This window comes from Bubalus kerabau, chromosome 7 (assembly GCF_029407905.1).
Source record: "Bubalus kerabau isolate K-KA32 ecotype Philippines breed swamp buffalo chromosome 7, PCC_UOA_SB_1v2, whole genome shotgun sequence".
In the NCBI taxonomy this organism is placed as follows: domain Eukaryota; kingdom Metazoa; phylum Chordata; class Mammalia; order Artiodactyla; family Bovidae; genus Bubalus; species Bubalus kerabau.
In genome coordinates, this window is record NC_073630.1 from 114,820,297 (window position 1) to 114,838,819 (window position 18,523).

An 18,523-nucleotide genomic window follows, 5' to 3' on the forward strand; every position below is an offset into this window, starting at 1 on the left:
CAGTGACGGTGCTTGTGCAGCCTTGTATGCAACTGATGCCGCTTACTTGTACACTTAAAAATGGCTAAAACAGCAAACTTAATGTCACATATATATTTGTCATATATATATATTCATAACAAAAATGTCTCACCAGATACAAATAGTTTTATGGACAAGTTCATAAAACAGATCATGTATGTGTATGTGTGATAAAGACAGAGACAGACAGAAACAGAGAGACAGAGAAAGACAGGGAGAGAGAGAAAGAAAACATATCTGTCTTCCTTTTTAATATTAGAATGTCCTTCATTCTCAAGAACAATACAGGAAAAATAATAGGCCAAACTCAGCAACGAACATTAAGGCCCCCAAAAATCTAAATATTAGTAACAAAATCCCAACAATTAATTTTTAAAACATCTTGACCAAGTTTAGTGCATCCTAGGAATATCATTGCAATAACAGCATTAAGAGAAGAAAAATGTCATATATGATTACCTCAAAAGATCCAGGAAAAACAATTCTGTGACGTGTGATCCAACGCTCATTCATGATTGAAAGCTCTTCAGTCTAGGAACACTTAACCTAAAAAATGAGATTTTTGCATTTGAATTTAAAACAAGTCTGCTAGATTCATCTATTTTGCTTGCATAAGAATTTTTGCAAGAAATGTCATTTTTGAACACTGCTTTTTAATGATTTTAGAATGTAATGGGAGATGGGTAATTCTTATGAACTGTTTTAGTTTAAGTAAATACTAAAAGATAAGGGAGGATTTCCCTGGTGGCCCAGTGGCTGAAGTTCCACGCCCCCAGTGCACCGGGCCCGGGTTTGATCCCTGGTCAGGGAACTAGATCCTTCATGCTGCAACTATGAGAGCTCACGTGCCAGAACCAAGACCCGATGCAGCCAAATAAGCAAACAGTTCAAAGAAAAGGGAGCTCATAATCAGAAGGTAGTTAGCACAAATGTAGTAAACAAATTCTACCTGTTTTAACAGTCAACCACTTCAAGTAGATGATCTTTTATAAAAATATCTACTACGTCCCCCCAAATTATTCTGTTCTCAGCTAATCCTCAATGTGACTGTATTCAGAGATAGGGATTTTAGGAGGTAATTAAGATTAAATGAAGTCTTAATGGTGGGACCCTAATTATATAGGACTCGTAGCTTTATTTCAGATCAGTTCAGTTCAGTTCAGTCACTCAGTCGTGTCCAACTCTTTGCAACCCCATGGAAAGAAGCACACCAGGCCTCCCTGTCTATCACTAACTCCCGGAGTTTACTTAAACTCGTGTCCATTGAGTCAGAGATGCCATCCAACCATCCTATCCTCTGTTATCCCCTTCCATTCCCACCTTCAATCTTTGCCAGCATTGGAGTCTTTTCCAATGAGTCAGCTGTTCACATCAGGTGGCCAAAGTACTGGAGTTTCAGCTTCAGCATTAATCTTACCAGTGAATATTAAGGACTGATCTCCTTTAGGATGGACTGGTTGGATCTCCTTGCAGTCCAAGGGACTCTCAAGAGTCTTCTCCAACACCACAGTTCAAAAGCATCAATTCTTCGGTGCTCAGCTTTCTTCACAGTCCAACTCTCACATCCATACATGACCACAGGAAAAACCATAGCCTTGACTAGATGGACCTTTGTTGACAAAGTAATGTCTCTGCTTTTTAATATGCTGTCTAGGTTGGTCATAGCTTTTCTTCCAAGGAGTAAGCATCTTTTAATTTCATGGCTGCAGTCACCATCTGCAGTGATTTTGGAGCCCAAAAAATAAAGTCTGACACTGTTTCCGCTGTTTCCCCATCTATTTGCCATGAAGTGATGGGACCAGATGCCATGATCTTAGTTTTCTGAATATTGAGCTTTAAGCCAACTTTTTCACTCTCCTCTTTCACGTTCATCAAGAGGCTCTTTAGTTCTTCTTCACTTTCTGCCATAAGGGTGGTGTCATCTGCATATCTGAGGTTATTTATATTTCTCCTGGCAATCTTGATTCCAGCTTGTGCTTCATCCAGCCTGGCATTTTGCGTGATGTACTCTGCATATAAGTTAAATAAGCAGAGTGACAATATACAGCCTTGACGTACTCCTTTCCTGATTTGGAACCAGTCTGTTGTTCCATGTCCAGTTCTAACTGTTGCTTCAGATCTGTTATTTCAGATCAGCACATGGAATTCTCCAGGCCAGAATACTGGAGTGGGTAGCCTTTCCCTTCTCCAGGGGATCTTCCCAAGGGATCTAACCCAGGTCTCCCACATTGCAGGCAGATTCTTTACCAGCCGAGCTATGAGGGAAGGTGGCTTTACATAAAGAAGAGGGAGCGCTCTCTCTCTCTCTCTCTCTCTTCTTCAGGCACCAGGAAAGGCCATGTGAGAACACAGCGAGAAGATGGTTGTCTGCAAGTCAGGAAGAGAGTCCTCACCAAACACCAAACCACTGGCAACTTGATCTTGAACTTCCAGCCTCCAGACCTGTGAGAAAATAAATCTCTGTGGTTTAAGCCACCGGGGCTATGGTACTCTGTTAAAGCAGCCTAAGCTAAAACAGCATCCACATTTTTCTTTCAATTTAATAAACCTTACAGCATTTACTGGGCTTTTCCAGGTGGCTCAGGGGTAAACAATCTGCCTGCCAATGCAAGAGACGTAAGAGATGCAGGTTCAAGCCATGGGTCTGGGTCTGGAAGATCCCCTGGAGAAAGAAATGGCAACCCACTTCAGTTTTCTTGCCTGGGAAATCCCATGGATAGATGAGCCTGGTGGTCTACAGTCCATGGGGTCACAAAAGAGTTGGCTGTGACTTAGCAACAAAATAACAACAGCATTTACTGTGTGCTGGACTTCCCTCGTGGCTCAGACGGTTAAGCATCTGTCTACAATGTGGGAGACCCGGGTTCGATCCCTGGGTAGGGAAGAGCCCCTGGAGAAGGACGTGGCAATCCACTCCAGCACTCTTGCCTGGAAAATCCCATGGACAGAGGAGTCTGGTAGGCTACAGTCCATGGGATCACAAAGAGTTGGACACGACTGAGCAACTTCACTTTCAGTTTTGGGCAAATATTAACTCAATAAACCTTATCATGACCCTCTATAGTAAGTACTATTATTAACCTCAATTTACAAATGAGGACACTGAAATCTTAAGAAGTTAAGGAATTTGACCAAGATTCCTCAGCTCTAAGATCCAGTGTCCAGAGTCTCTCTCTTCTCTGCTCTTGAACTACACTGGACATGGTGCTGCTGCTGCTGCTGCTAAGTCGCTTCAGTCGTGTCCTACTCCTTGCGACCCCATAGACGGCAGCCCACCGGGCTCCCCTGTCCCTGGGATTCTCCAGGCAAGAACACTGGAGTGGGTTGCCATTTCCTTCTCCAATGCATGAAAGTGAAAAGTGAAAGTGACGTCACTCAGTCGTGTCCGACTCTAGTGACCCCACAGACTGCAGCCTACCAGGCTCCTCCGTCCATGGGATTTTCCAGGCAAGAGTACTGGAGTGGGGTGCCATTGCCTTCTCTGACTGAACACGGTTGATCTCATCAATTTCTCCTCCATGTCTTTCATCCAAAATTTTCCTAGTTTCAATCTCTCTGTGCCAACTTTGAATTTTTAAATCTATCTTTTACATCACTCATTTTCTGTCCAGCTCTCTCATCCCATCCTTTGCTTTAAATTTAAAAATTAATATATATATGAATATATGACTCATACATATACAGCATTGCAAATCAACTATATCCCCATAACTTTTTTAAATTCACGACTTTATTATTCACTTCTAAAAGCTCTAGCTGGTTCTTTTTCACCTTTTCCTGATCTTTTTGACAGTATCGCCCTCTTTCATAGTTTCAAAGCCTCCTTTTAAGTTCTTTAATGGTCCTTGTTTTTTTCTGATTCTCCATATGATCACTGTATCATCAGAAGTTCTTGGGTATCTGTTGCACCCTCTGACTGTCGGCCGACTCCTGAGTGTTTCCTCCTATGTGTCTGATTTTGGATTGTGAGTTCACCTTTAGCAGGTTTTTTCGTGATTATGCAGTCATGTCCGACTCCTCACAACCCCATGGACTGCAGCATGGATCAGGTTTATCTGCAGCAACTCTGAATGGACTACTTGAAGGCGTGTGTCTCCAGAAAAGTTTTGTATCTGCCCTTGGGCACCCAACAGTAGCCTGATACAGTAGCCTGAGCCCATTTTTAAAAATGTGTCCCCTGGGGAGTTCCTAAATGATGTAGGTAGCATAAATAAGGCAATTCAGCAACCTGGTGCAGGCCGGGGTTATGAACTCCCTGGAGAATATTTCTCCTGCCACATGCAAAGCTGGCGAGCCGAGACAGAGCAGTTTTCTCCTGGTGGCCCGGCCCAGCGCTGGGTCACAGGCCCTTTCAATTGAAAGACTTCTTTCAATTCTGAGAGTCTTCTTTGCGTTACTTCTTTGACACATTGTGCTTTTTTGCTTGCTTGACTCTCTTTCTGTTTAACTGCAAGTTGCATTTCTTAACCTGTGACCCTCTCGGTTTCTCTCTATTGCCTTTCTGTAAAGGCAACGTGCTGCTTCTTTCATTGAAGGAGCCAGAAATGCCTGTGCCTGGGACCTGCTATTTGTGACCATTCAGTTCCTCCAGAAAATAATGTCCTGTGTTTTTCAATTTGATGTCAGTGAAGGTGGGACCATACAGTCCATGGGATTCTCCAGGCCAGAATACTGAAATGGATAGCCTTTCCCTTCTCCAGAGGATCTTCCCAACCCACGGATAGAACCCAGGTCTCCTGCACTGCAGGCAGATTCTTTACCAGCTAAGCCACAGGGAAGTCCAAGAATACTGGAGTGGCTAGCCTATCCCTTCTCCAGCGGATCTTCCCAACCCAGGAATCCAATCCAGGTCTCCCGCACTGCAGGCGGATCCTTTACCAGCAATCCAATCCAGGTCTCCCGCACTGCAGGCGGATCCTTTACCAGCTGAGCCACCAGGGAAGCCCCCTACTTGATTAGGACCCAGCTTAATGACCTTACTGTAAACTGATTACCTCTGTAAAGACCTTGTCTCCAAACAACGTCACATTCTGAGGTCCTGGGAATTAAGACTAGAACATATCTTTCCGGGGGACACAATTCAGCCCAGCACACTGCAGGGCGAAATCCTGGGCCTCTCTGAAGTGCTGCTGAGCAGACCAGCTCATGCCCTCATTCTGGTGCCTAGCTGACCCACCCCACCCCTCCCCCCACACACACAGATGCACACACACATAAACACACACACACAGATACATATACGCAGGCACACATATATGCATAGTCACATACACAAACACATAGACACAGACTCTTAGACATATACACAGAGACACACATACACAGAGAGATGCACACACGCACAGATACACACACATACACATACAGAGACTCACACACACATGCAGATACATACACCCAGATACACACATGTACACACACACCTAGACACTCAGACAGACACACGTACACACATATGCAGACACACACAGACACACAGATGCACCCACATACATATACAAAGATGCACGCACAGATATATACACACACAGAGACAGACCCAGAAACACACGCAAACCCACACAGACAGGGACACACACAGAAGGACCCAGATACACACATACACACGTCCTAGGATACTCGGCGTGTGGCTTTCTTTGGTCTGTTCATTCCAGTCCTCAATCATTGGCTTTGCCTCTTTTTCCATTTCCTTTGCTTTTTGAGCCTTACCAGTGATCTCCTCTTTCAATAAGTTCAGGTTGATTCAGAGAATAAGCAGAGTCATCTCACACATTCAATTTTCCACGTTTAACCAGAGAACAGTCCACACCAACCTCAGGGAGCATGAGAGGCAGACAAGTCGGACATCCTCATCCTGTAACGAGGACCGTTCCTGATTCTAAGCCACCCATCTCTGAGCATCGCCTGCCTGCCATTGATCAGAAGTGCCCAGTGACCTATAACGTGAGGGAGGGGGCTGCTCTGAAAACTTGGCCTCCTGTCTGCCCAGCGCCCCCAGGCTCATTCTCTGTGTGCTTCTCCTGTGAGCTGTGCGCTTCTGCTCACCCTGGTGTGTGCTTCTGTGCTAGAAGTAACCTGTCGCTTTAAAAGAAAAAAAAAAGCCGTGGAGTGACCTTCCTTAGGAACGGGTTGCTAAGCGGGTGTTTTTGCTGAGACGTGGCTGCAGCTTCCCAGGGAGCAGCCCAGGAGCCGCCCCAACACTCAGCCTTTGCCCTCCGGAATTTTTTAGAAGCATCATCAGGGAGAGCCGTCTCGCTCCACTTTCAACACAGAAAGCAGAATCTGCAAAGTGCCCTGAAAAGTTCCTTAAGGTAAATCAGTTCCTCCCGGGAGCAGGGCTGGAGCAGTGAGGTCCTGCTAGCGCAGGCTCGGAGCTCAGCCTCTCCCCGGGATACCCTGAGCCGATTTAATGAATTGTAAACATAGGAGTCCTTGTCGTTATAATATTTATGCTTTACTTCTGAGATGAAAACATGGAGCACGACTCGGGCTGCTTTGCTTAGAGCCACTGCCTGGTGCCTAGCTTGCAGGAAATGTAAGTCCAGCTCATGACAGCCCCTGGGGGAGAATGCCTTCTAAAATCTCCCTCCACTTCCTTCCTGGAACGTGCCCGCCATCCTCTTGCATTCCTGTCTCCCAGAAATACTGGTTGCAGGCTGCATTTCTGGGTCTTTTCATGCGAGTCGGTTCAAGGGGCAAAGTACTAGTTACTGCAAGCTTCACTTTCCTCAGCATTAGACAGAGGAAGGGCTGCTACAGACAAAGGCTGACTGCTCTCGCCCAGAGACAAAGAATTCTATCAGCTGCGAATTAAGCTGATCCTTTCCCTTCGTTGCAAAGAGGGGCTCTGAGAGGCTAATAAAGCCTAAGGGGAAATCCATGGATGTTACTGGATGTTCATATAAACTTTTCTGCAAGTAAATTCAGCACCAGAAAGAAATCTCTGGCAAATGGATCTCCTCGAGCTTATTTAAGGAGTCATTCAACCAAACATGCATTGAACAGTCCAGGGCACCAGGCTTCAGCAAGCTGTTGAAGTTTAGAGTGTGCAAAAGGGAGCCAGACCAGGTCAGGAGCTCGGAGTTTGCTGGAGAGACAGACCTATGAACAGATAACAGCACAGCGAGATAACTGCCACAGGAGATTTATGAAAGGCTTTGAGTGCTCAAAGCACCGCGGAATGACCCCCAGGGAGGGCCCGGAAGCACTGTGCGCTCACGCAGTGAATGCACTGGGCGTGTATCATCCCACAGCTCAGATGCGGTGTTTATATGTACTCTGAAGACCATACTCACTATATTGAGCTGATAAAATGATTCTATAAAGCTGCTTGTCACTCACCTTTTACTCTAGGAAGCAATGGCTGGAAGAACTTGGAGAATTAGGTAAAGAAATCAAACAGGGTGTGTTTCGACCTGCCCAGAGGTCCAGGCTTTAACAAGATAAGACAGAAAAAGCTAAGTGCTGTCCATGGGTAGAAAAGGCTCATGGGATTTAAGACACAGGAAGGTTTCAGAAACACCCTAAAAGGAAACAGAAAGGAAACTGCCCTGGGCCAGCTGAGGCGAGGGTGAGAAGTGTTATTCGGTCCAATGACTCAAAGTTGAGAACCGAAGGCATTCCTGGAAGATCTGATGTCACCTAAGGTCTTTCATATGATTCCATTTCCACCCCCCCACTTTTTTTTTTTTTTACCCTCCCTATAACTTTCTTCTACTTTCCCCCCTCTAGGATCACATTTTCTTAAAAATACCACTTTTCAGTATTGACAGCCTGGTCCATGATGGGCAGTTTACTACATACATTCTATCATCATTTGAAAGAAAGTGAAAGTGAAAATCGCTCAGTCATGTCCAAAACTTTGTTACCCCACAGACTATACAGTCCATGGAATTCTCCAGGCCAGAATACTGGAATGGGTAGCCTTTCCCTTCTCCAGGGAATCTTCCCAACCCAGGGATCAAACCCAGGTCTCCCACATTGCAGACAGATTCTTTACCAGCTGAGTCACAAGGGAAGCCCAAGAATACTGGAGTGGGTAGCCTATCCCTTCTCCAGGGGATACTCCTGACCCAGGAATTGAACCAGGGTCTCCTTCATTGCAGGCGGCTTCTTTACCAACCGAGCTATCAGCGAAGCCCTGAGTCATGGAGATTCTATCATTTAACCCTAATAAAACAATCACTTATCGAGGTAGGAATTATAATCCCAAGTTTACAGATACAGAAATGTATCTCAGAGGGCTGAAGGCATTGCTCCCAGATCACATAACTGATAAATAGAGCTGGAATTTGAACCCAGGTCCATACAATTGTTTACAAAGTCCTCACTCTTTCTATAAAACTATGTCTTAGGTGTTCTGGAGTAGGGTGCATACATTATATTATCTTTCTTTCTTTTTTCATGGAGATATTAGAAGATCGAACCTGTTATGTTATCTTTTAAGCAGCCAAGTTTGAAATGCCTCGCATACAACGCCACCCTCTTCGTATACTTTCCGTCCTTTTCCCCTGCGTCCTATAGAATCTACCACAAGATGCTCTGGGTAGGACTCCGATCATTTGATGGCCCTTGGAGAAGGTCCGGTTGTTTGGGTGAAGGTGTCAGTACGTTCCTTGAAAAATATCTTTGGTTTCCTGCATTGAGTTAAACTAAATAAATCGGTGACCTAAAGTAGACAAAGTCCTTTCACAAGGGGGAAGTCCTCTGTGCTTTTCAGTTGTAAGTATTTCCAGAATGGTGGACTAAGAGAGACGAGTTACTGGCATCACAAAACAAGGCTGAGTGCTGAAACAGAGAGGCAGGGGGCCATGGAGGAGGGCTGCAGCGGTCAAGTTCTGAACATGACGTTTAATAATCATAATGGCAAATCGTGGAGCCTGTCCGAGCTTAACCTCAGAGGATCCTCCATCGCCTCCTGTGCAAAGGCCTTTACTGCTGGCTGGAAGTGTTCCTGTGAGCCCTAGTGATAAAGTGCATCTAGAGAGAGCACAAATAAGGCTACACTGAACCACAGCTCCCATTTTGATGTTGCAGGAGGAATATATTATTAATGACACACACTCAATACGCATGATGATGACAAGCTGCATATTAACGTTAGGGAGTATTGATTTGTTTTCTCAGCAACAGTGTTCATAACAAGATAAATTTTGATGTCATTTGATTTCCTTGGAAACTCATTCAAAGGTAATGATCAGGAATACACACGGAGGAAAAAAAATCAACCCCATCACATTTTTCATGTTCTGCTTCTATTTCTTTCATATGTAACATTTTCAATTTATGGAGGATCTTTTTTTAGCCACTAAAATATTGCACAGTTCTTTTTTCCCCATTTCATAATTACCAGAGTTGTGCTTCAGAGAGTTCCCATGTCCTGTAGCATTTTACGTTGACTATCTGCCCTCTGGTTCTCTCTAGATTACCTCCTCACCCTTTTATTTTTCTTGGCTGCTTGCGGCATTTCCCTTCCTCCATTCTTTGTAGCCTGTGAGAAGGTCTGAACAGGAGACAATAGAATTTCAGATGTTTTATTTCCCTTCAACATTCTAACTCCTCGTTAGGGTCAAAGAAAGCTTGAGTGCTTCAGATGAGCTGCTTACGTGACCAAGTCCAGTTAAGATTCCAATTCCACAGCTATTAAGAAGGGCTTATAATATGTCAGCCCTGCCATTCCTCCTGCGTTCTCTCCTTTAATCTTCTCAGCATCTCAAGGATGACAATGACGTGCCGAAGGGCTCCAGAATGTGGCCAAGGAAGACACGGACAGAAAAGAATGATTTAGTCATTCATTCAACAAACATTTATCATGTCTACTGGGTACAGCAGTCCTAGGCTCTGGGGCTAAACAATGACCAAAGATTCCTGCCCTCCTGTAACTTGTGTTCTAATGAGAATGGGCAGATGGCAACAAATAAATATATATGTCAACTGGTGATAAATACCATGGAAAAAGAAATCTCTATAAGGTGGTTGAGGAGCTCCAAGGGGGTGGCGGGGAGGCAATTATTGTAAGCATTCAGGGAGGATGTCTCTCTGATAAAATGAAATATGAGCAGAGCCTTGAGGGAAATGAAAGAGAGAGAGAGTCCGAAAATGCTTGGGACAGAGAGTTCTAAGCAGATCCACTGCAAAGGCTCGGAGCCAAGAGGATTCAAGTGTAGATCCTACAAGGCCTTGTAGACCATTGAAGGATTTTGTGCTTAACTCTGTTAAAAGAGGGAGGTCACTGGAGAATTTTGAGCAAAGGAATGATATGACCTCACTTACACACTAAACAATTCACTCTGGCTTCAATACAGAGAATGGATTGTAGGTAAGTGAGGCTGGAAGCAGAGAAGTCAGGAGAAGGTCGCTCAGTAGAGTCCGACTCTTTGTGACCCCATGGACCGTAGTCCATGGAATTCTCCAGGCAAGAATACTGGAGTGGGTAGCATTTCCCTTCTCCAGGGGATCTGCCCAGCCCAGGGATCAAACCCAGGTCTCCCACATTGCAGGCAGATTCCTTACCAGCTGAGCCAAAAGGGAAGCTTAAATCAGAAGACTCTTACAAAAAGTCCCTAAGAGATAACCATGCCAGACCAGGGTGGCAACAGTGAGGTGTTTAGAGCTGGTTGGATTCTCAATATAATATGAAGGTGAAGCAGGTAAGGTTTCTGATGGACTGGACGTGATGTGTCGTGTGAGAGTCACAGAGGACTCAAGGATGACTCCGATGTTTCTGGCCTGGTGGGGGAAAAGATGGAGTTCTGTGCATTATAGCATGCAGATGACACCACCCTTATGGCAGAAAGTGAAGAAGAATTAAAAAGCCTCTTGATGAACATGAAAGAGGAGAGTGAAAAAGTTGGCTTAAAGCTCAACATTCAGAAAACTAAGATCATGGCATCTGGTCCTGTCACTTCATGGCAAATAGATAGAGAAATAGTGGAAACAGTGGCAGACTTTATTTTGGGGGGCTCCAAAATCACTGCAGATGGTGGTTGCAGCCATGAAATAAAAAGACACATACTCCTTGGAGGAAAAGTTGTGACCAACCTAGATAGCATATTAAAAAGCAGAGACATTACTTTGTCAACAAAGGTCCATCTAGTCAAGGCTATGGTTTTTCCAGTAGTCATGAATGGATGTGAGAGTTGAACTATAAAGAAAGCTGAGCACCGAAGAATTGATGCTTTTGAACTGTGGTGTTGGAGAAGACTCTTGAGAGTCCCTTGGACTGCTAGGAGATCCAACCAGTCTATCCTAAAGGAAATCAGTCCTGAATGTTCATTGGAAGGACTGATGTTGAAACTGAAACTCCAATACTTTGGCCACCTCATGTGAAGAGCTGACTCATTTGAAAAGACCCTGATGCTGGGAAAGATTGAAGGCAGGAGAAGAAGGGGACAACAGAGGATGAGATGGTTGGATGACATCACCAACTTAATGGACATGAGTTTGGGTAAACTCAAGGGGTTGGTGATGGACAGGGAGGCCTGGTGTGTTGCAGTCCATGGGGTTGCAAAGAGTCAGACCCAACTGAATGATTGAACTGAACTGTGCCGTATAGCAAGGAAGGCTGCAGGACATGCAGATTCAGGGTGATGACAAGGAGCTTGTTTGGGGCCCAGGTAGTAGAGTGGTAAAGAATCTGGCTGCCAATGCAAGAGACACGGGTTCAATCCCTGGCTCAGGAAGATCCCCTAGAGTGGGAAATGGCAACCCAATCCAGTATTCTTGCCTGGAACATTTCAGGAACAGAGGAGCCTGGCGGGGTCACAAAGAGCTGGACACAACTAAGTGACTGAGCACACACACAGGAAGGTGTCTGTGGAGCATGTGCATACTTGAGTCTGGAGTTCTGGGGAGATGTGTGGACCTTGGTCTAACTGTGGGGAGTTTCAGTAGGCAGACAGTACTTAAAGTCAAGAGACGAGACACGCTCACCAAGGGAGTGAGTTGAGGGAGGCTCTTCCCCAGACACTGTCACGCGTGGTGCTCACCAGACCAGCAGTTTGAGCAGGAGAAGCAGTGGGCAGGCGAAGAACTGGGAAAGAGTGTACCTGAGAAGCCAAGAAAAGAAGGTCTTGCAAGAAAAAGAAGGCAACGAGTCACTTTCCTTACTTACCGCCTTTGATGGGGCAACTAAGCTGAGGATTGAGGACTGAACATGAGACATGGTGATGCGGAGGTCCTCATGAAGAAGAAAAGCTAAAATTTTACATAGCCTCCTTCTCCTTCTGCCTCTGTAACTCAACTTGCAAAGTCTGGATCATATAGGTCACGTAGTCTCAGAAAGTGGGGACTCACAACACTAGGAATTGGAGCTTATCTCACTCACACTTGTCCTGCTCTTTGCAACTGCCCAGCCCCTGCAAACCTGTTTAATCAAGTGTAAAGATCAGGCACCCCTCTCCCCGTCTTGACTGCTGTTCCTGCGTGCACGTGAAATCTCTTAGTTTAAACCAGCCTATTAACAGCTGGTGTTGCCCATTGTAGTCTGTCTACAAAAGCTCTGTAACCCCTTTGTTCAGGGCTCAGATCTTGGAGTATTAACTCCTCTGGGCCCGCCAGCGTAATAAACCTGAGTTCTCCAACTCTCCGAGTGGTGCTTGGTTTCTCGAGGACTGGTTTCTGCAACACTCAGAGATGCTGGCAAGAGCACAGTCAGGAAGTGCTGGGCTCAAAACACTGATTTGGAAAGAGAGGGTCTGAGGAGTTCCTTGTAGAGGGCTGAACAATTGAGTGATGGGTAGAAAGAGACATGAAACCCAGAGAGAGCTTTTTTTAAGGAAACGGCCTTTGTACACAGATGGGAATGAACCCAAAAAGCAGGAAGAATGGATTATGCAGGTAAAGGGGGGAGACCGTCTGAATCAAGGTCCTGGACAGGGAGAGGGTGGAAGCAGGACCCAGGCAGAGACCTTGGCCCAGATGGGAGCAGGACAGACCACAGGAGCTATTGGAAGCAGAGGGGATGCCATGATTCAGTGGGGTGGGGCAGGGGAGGGAAGGGGGCCTCTCTGGCCTCACCTCTTTGCCCTTGAAATGAGAACCAAAGCCAAGAGCAGAGAGTGAGGAGGGACAGAATGGTGGACATTTGAAGGGAGAGGAAAGTGAAAGTCACTCAGGCGTGTCCGACTCTTTGCGACCCCATGGATTGTAGCCTGCCAAGCTTCTGTGTCCATGGGATTCTCCAAGCAAAAATACTGGAGTGAGTAGCCATTCCCTTCTCGAAGGGATCTTCCCAACCCAGGAATGGAACCCAGGTCTCTTGCCTTGCAGGCAGATTCTTTAACGTCTGATCCACCAGGGAAGGGAGAGGAGAGGCTATGAAATAATCGTTCCGGAGCTAGATTCCCACCAGGGTCGTCGGACACCAAGGGCAGAACCCTCTCCTGAGTCCCACCTCCTGCACAGGAAAGCCAGGTTCCTTGCCAAGCTCTGGGGACTGAGGGTCCAGCCTCCTTCCTTCTCCTCTGGGGTTCATGTCCATCAGGCCTGGGGCCTAAGAATGTATTCCTTGGGGCTGGACTCAGCTCAAACACTTCCCTAGCCATCAAGGTTAGCTTTAGAGTTGTCAATAGTAAGAAGAAAGATGTTTGGCTGAGTTCAAAGGGCCTGACTTCTTCTTTGTTCTTTGCCTGTCAGGGAGGAGCCACCGCCGAGAAAATGAAGTCCAAGGAAGAAAAAGTGAAAATAATTACAGAGGTGAGTGGTGGCTTAGATGTACCTGACAGATGTGTGAGTGTGTGTATGCACGTGTGTCACACGTGTTGGTGAATGGAAGTTAGGCCAGCAACAAGCATTTATTGCACACATACTGCAAGTGTAGGGCTTCCGCAATGGCTCAGAGGTAAAGAATCCACCCGCAATGCAGGAGACACAGGAAATGCAGGTTCGATCCCTGGGTCAGGAAGATCCCCTAGAGGAGGGCATGACAACCCACTCCAGTATTCTTGCCAGGAGAATCCCATGGACAGAGGAGCCTGGCGGGCTACAGTCCATGGGGTCACAAAGAGTCGGACTTGACTGAGCATGCTTTGTCATCATTTCGTGAATTCCAACAGACAGCAGTTCTGAGTTACCACCTACGACAGGGCCCAGTTCTGCTGAAGCACCTGGTCTCCAAAGAAATTCAACATGAGGGTAACAATTATAGATTATGACAGCTAATAAAATCCCCACAGGGTCCTGCAATTTCTAACTCTTTCTGTGCAAAACATCATTAAACACCATCTGGAGCAGAGGAGGAAGGCCAGCTCCAGTTTGGAGATTATAGACCACCAAACAGAAAAGAAAGTATTCCTCTCAGTCTTTGCTTCTCTCTTGGCTCCAGTGCTTAGTAACTTGAGACCACAGAGGCAGAAATGGGACAATATGCTGTTTTCAATATGTACTTCACAAGCCTGAAGGAATCCAGATCAGACCAGGAAGACTCACTTTAAGCAAGATAAGTACTAACAACTTAGCTCCATCTAGCTGTGTTCATTCATTCACGCAACAAAGATGGATTGTGCCTCTGGTCCCTGGCGCTACAACACTGAAAAAAACCCTGAGTCCTCTTGGAATTCACATTCGGTCTAATTTGAGGTCCTTCTGCACAGCTTTCCATTGATGGAGGATCGAAACTTGATTGGAAAGCCAAAAAAAATATATATATATATATATATGAAGATTTCTCACAAGTCCGATCTAAGTCAATAAGAACTTTGACTTGAATTAAGAGCCATAGTTGCACACTCAACATTAATGTCTTATAATCCAAGTTGGTGAATTCCTGGTAGGCCCTGAAGAAGAAGGCTTAAAAGAGGGTGGGGCTCGCACCCAGCAGACGTCAGTTGGATCAGGTCCTGTAGACAAAGGCCGTGCCCCTTCCCTGGCCAGGACCTCAGTTCCCTCTGCAGTTAAGGCTCAGGTCTCCTCTAACTGAGGCCAAGCACACTGTGGTGTGGTTAGAGCCCAGCCCAGCAAACTGTATGCCATTTCTTTGAAACCTTACATGATTCAAATCCCTGCTTTGTGTTCCAAATTCCAGCAGAAGTACCGAAATTTCCCAATTTCAGGAAAAAAATGTCAAATAAATCTGGTATCGCAGGAGGGGTTCTAGATTCATCCCGCAACCTCTTTTACACTCAGAGGTGCTTGTGCTCTGGTTTGAAAAAGTCAGACTAGAAAACTTTAAAGCTGGAAACTAGAGAAGCTTCAGTTTTAAAAACTTTTGACCACAAATTTAGAAAGCATCATGTGGAAAAAGAAACCAAATTGGCACTGTTATAGGATTTCTCCCCTTTCAAAAAGACCTGCAAAAATTTCCATTAAGTCCAAACATCCATGGTGATTTCACACGTACCTTCATTAACCTCTACCGGCTTGTAAGGCTGGGAGCAGAGAAGCCCAAGCCTGGAAACCCTTAGGCTGATTCTGTCTTCTTGGGCTAGGGGCCTCCATCTGGATCAGAACATCGGTCCTGGAAGATCCACTTGCTGGTGGCCTTCATGATGTTATGACTTTTGAAGGAAGTCACCAGGCACCTCTTGTGCTCACAAGGCCTGGAACACAGTGAAAGTGAAAAAGTCACTCAGTCATGTCTGACTCTTTGCAACCCCATGGACTATACAGTCCATGGAATTCTCCAGGCCAGAACACAGGAGTGGGTGGCCTTTCCCTTTTCCAGGGCATCTTCCCAACCCAGGGATTGAACTCAGGTCTCCCGCATTGCAGGTGGATTCTTTTACCATCTGAGCCACAAGGAAAGCCCCCTGGAACACAGTAAGCACCCAGTTAATGCCCCAGGCCTGAATGGGCACCTGGGGCCATGGAATCTCCAACACTATCTCATTGATCATCTTTCCATCTGGATACAACTTTTCAAGAATGTGTCTCTTTGGAGCAAAGCAGATGGTGGCTGTGTAGCTCTGTCAACTGCCCCTTCAGCCACATTCGGCAGTAGGGGGTGTAGGGTCCAGGCCAAGGCGGTCATCGGAACACCTAAGAATCCCACCCCTCTTCCTTTCTTACCATTTTTTCTGATTTATACATACACACTAAGTGACCACACTTCCATTTGCATTTTCACAAAGGAGTTCATTGACAACGGTGAGGATGCAGAAGAGGAAAGACAGAAGAAGCCCTTGAAGGTTCCAAGACAAAAAAGAAAGAAGCAGGTAGGGACGGCAGAAGCCCGCGTCTGCCTACTGGGCTGTCGGTTAAGAGCCCACCGCATCCAGAGGGGCCGCACGGCCTCCCGTGGGTACCAGCACTTGGGATTCTCTGGAGGAGACAGGGATGCGGGTGGGTGGTCCAGGTGAAGGGCCTCATGGATGACCCTCACCATGAAGCCATGGGCAGCGTTTGGAGCATCTTTCCCCTAAGGTTTCTCCCATCCCTGGAGAGAAGTTTGGAAGTGCTGGAAAGAGGCCCTTCAGTACCGTCATTGTCAACCGCAACTCAGCACTTGCCATGGCTGCTTGCCATCTGCCTCGACCAGGATGAAAGCACGAGCTGCTGTAGCCACTGACCTCCAACATCCCCTGGAGGAGTTCAGGGTGGAGAGCAGACAGGAGGCGCTCTGTGCTCTGGGAAACTGGCAGGATAGGTCATAGTCAGATGTTCTCAGGAGCTGATTTTACGAGCCCACTTCTTACATCTCCTTATATCTAGAAAAACACTAAACTCCTTCATGGGGACGACTGTTTCTCGTGACTAGAAGAAGCTTCACGAGACCAGCAGAAACTTTCTACAAAAAAAAAAAATACGTGCTTGATTGCATGTACCCACCCTTTACCAAAATCACTAATATACCGTCTTTTCCCCCTCCCTCTTTGGAGCAGCTTCTCCAGAAGCTGCTATCAGAGGTGCTATCTCCCAAGCTGCAGTCCTCATTTTGGCCCAAATAAAACTTAACTCGCAGCTCCCGTATTGTGCATCTTTTTTTTTTAAGTCGACATCATCAAAGGCCATAAACTAAGATGTGCAGTAGATGGCAGTGCAGGATAACAAATCTTGGGAACTCCCACTTTCTCCAACTCCAAGCCCAAATTCCGGCTCGGTCTAAACCAGAGGCCAACCCCCTTCTCCCGGGCGGAGTGCTGGCTGGTGGTCCCGCCCCTGGCCCTGCTCTCCCTCAGAAGCTGCCCTTCCTGGCTTAGAGCATCCTGGGGTAAGAGCCACCTTCTCAAGGTAAATAGATGCCCTTGCCAAGGAGTCGTCCCCTGTGGAGGGAGGCAGGAAAGATCTCGTGGAGGGGCAGTTTGATCGGGAAAATCCAGATGCCAGCAAGGGAGGAGGGAGGAGGAGGGAACGCCATTTTGAGCCAGCAGTCACGTGATGGGACTGCCTGGAGGGGGAGCCCGGGAGGTGGGGAGGGCAGTGGGAGAGCTGAAGTCTGGAGATAGACCCCCTTTTCAGCTCCCCGCCTCACCCAGCACCATCCCATTGGGGCAAACTGGGCCTTGGCGCCTCCTTCTCTGCTGGTGGATGGAGCGGGCCGGTGGGGGTGGCGGGGGGAGGGAAGTGGTACCCGGCCAGAGGGCTGGTCCCCTGGCCACTCAGGGAGCTTTAACCCTTCCTGCAGGGCCAGCCGGGGGCCAGGGAGCCCCAAGGAGACAGCAGATGAGCCAGTGCAGAAGCAAAGAGCTCAAGTTCCCAGTTCCAAGGCCACAGGCACAGTGAGCAGGGGTGACCAGGGTGGAGGTGCAGCTACTGAGCTGGAGGAAGGCATGGGGATGGAGAGAAGGTGTGCACTTTCCAGAGACATGTCTTTCCTCCACTGCACAGGAGCCCTGATCAAGACCACGTGCAGTTGTCCGGGCTTTGTGAGAAATCTGGGGGACGGTTTCTAACCCCAGTGGCACTTCAGAATCACTAGGGGATTTTTTAATATATATCAGATGTCTCAGGTCTACCCCAGGACATTTATTTAAGTCAGAATGTCTGTGGTTTACCAAGTGCCTGACAGGTAGCAGCATCTCAGTGAATGGGCTTTTTATTTCCCTTCGTTTACAGTGAGGAAGGAAGGTAGGCAGTTCACTAAGTCACCCAGAGTCCTGCTGTACATTGGGGTTCAGAGGCCAGCCTTTGGCTGGTCCAAAGGCCATCACTCACCTATGGCCTGCATTGCTCCTTCTGCTCACCTGCCCACCCTCCTCTAAGAGTCTGGGGGAGGAGTCAGAGGCTGGTGTTTGCCTTAGATTAACCCACAACATTTTGACTGCTTCTTTCAAATGGGCTTCCCTGGTGGTTCAGTAGTAAAGTACCTGCCTACCAATGCAGCAGAAGCAGTTTCGATCCCTGGTCAGGAAGATCCCCTGGAGTAGGAAATGGCAACCCACTCCAGTGTTCTTGCCTGGAGAACCCCATGGACAGAGGAAGAGGAGTCTGGCAGGCTGCAGTCCATGGGGTCGCAAAGAATCAGACAACCGAGCATACTCTCTCACCAAATGAGTTAGGGCTGGGATCAAGCAGTCTGATCCCGATTTTTCTAGTTCCCTTTCCTCCAAATTTTACAGAGTGCTAC

At 46.8% G+C, this 18,523-nt stretch overlaps 1 protein-coding gene across 3 annotated transcripts in view; it reads left to right on the top strand.

Annotated features, from left to right (window-relative positions):
* The first annotated feature begins 6,208 nt into the window (after window positions 1-6,208).
* The window catches only part of CC2D2A (coiled-coil and C2 domain containing 2A), a 129,895-nt gene continuing 117,580 nt past the window's right edge, over window positions 6,209-18,523 (top strand). For 2 of the 3 annotated variants that reach the window (XM_055589133.1, XM_055589134.1), the window contains exons 1-3: window positions 6,209-6,332; window positions 13,657-13,716; window positions 16,089-16,172. In XM_055589133.1, the coding sequence (XP_055445108.1) occupies window positions 13,678-13,716; window positions 16,089-16,172 (123 nt within the window). In that variant the 5' untranslated portion in view covers window positions 6,209-6,332; window positions 13,657-13,677. Of the gene's footprint in view, window positions 6,333-13,656; window positions 13,717-16,088; window positions 16,173-16,433; window positions 17,188-18,523 lie in introns of those variants that run through there. The other variant, XM_055589135.1, reaches the window with a different exon arrangement.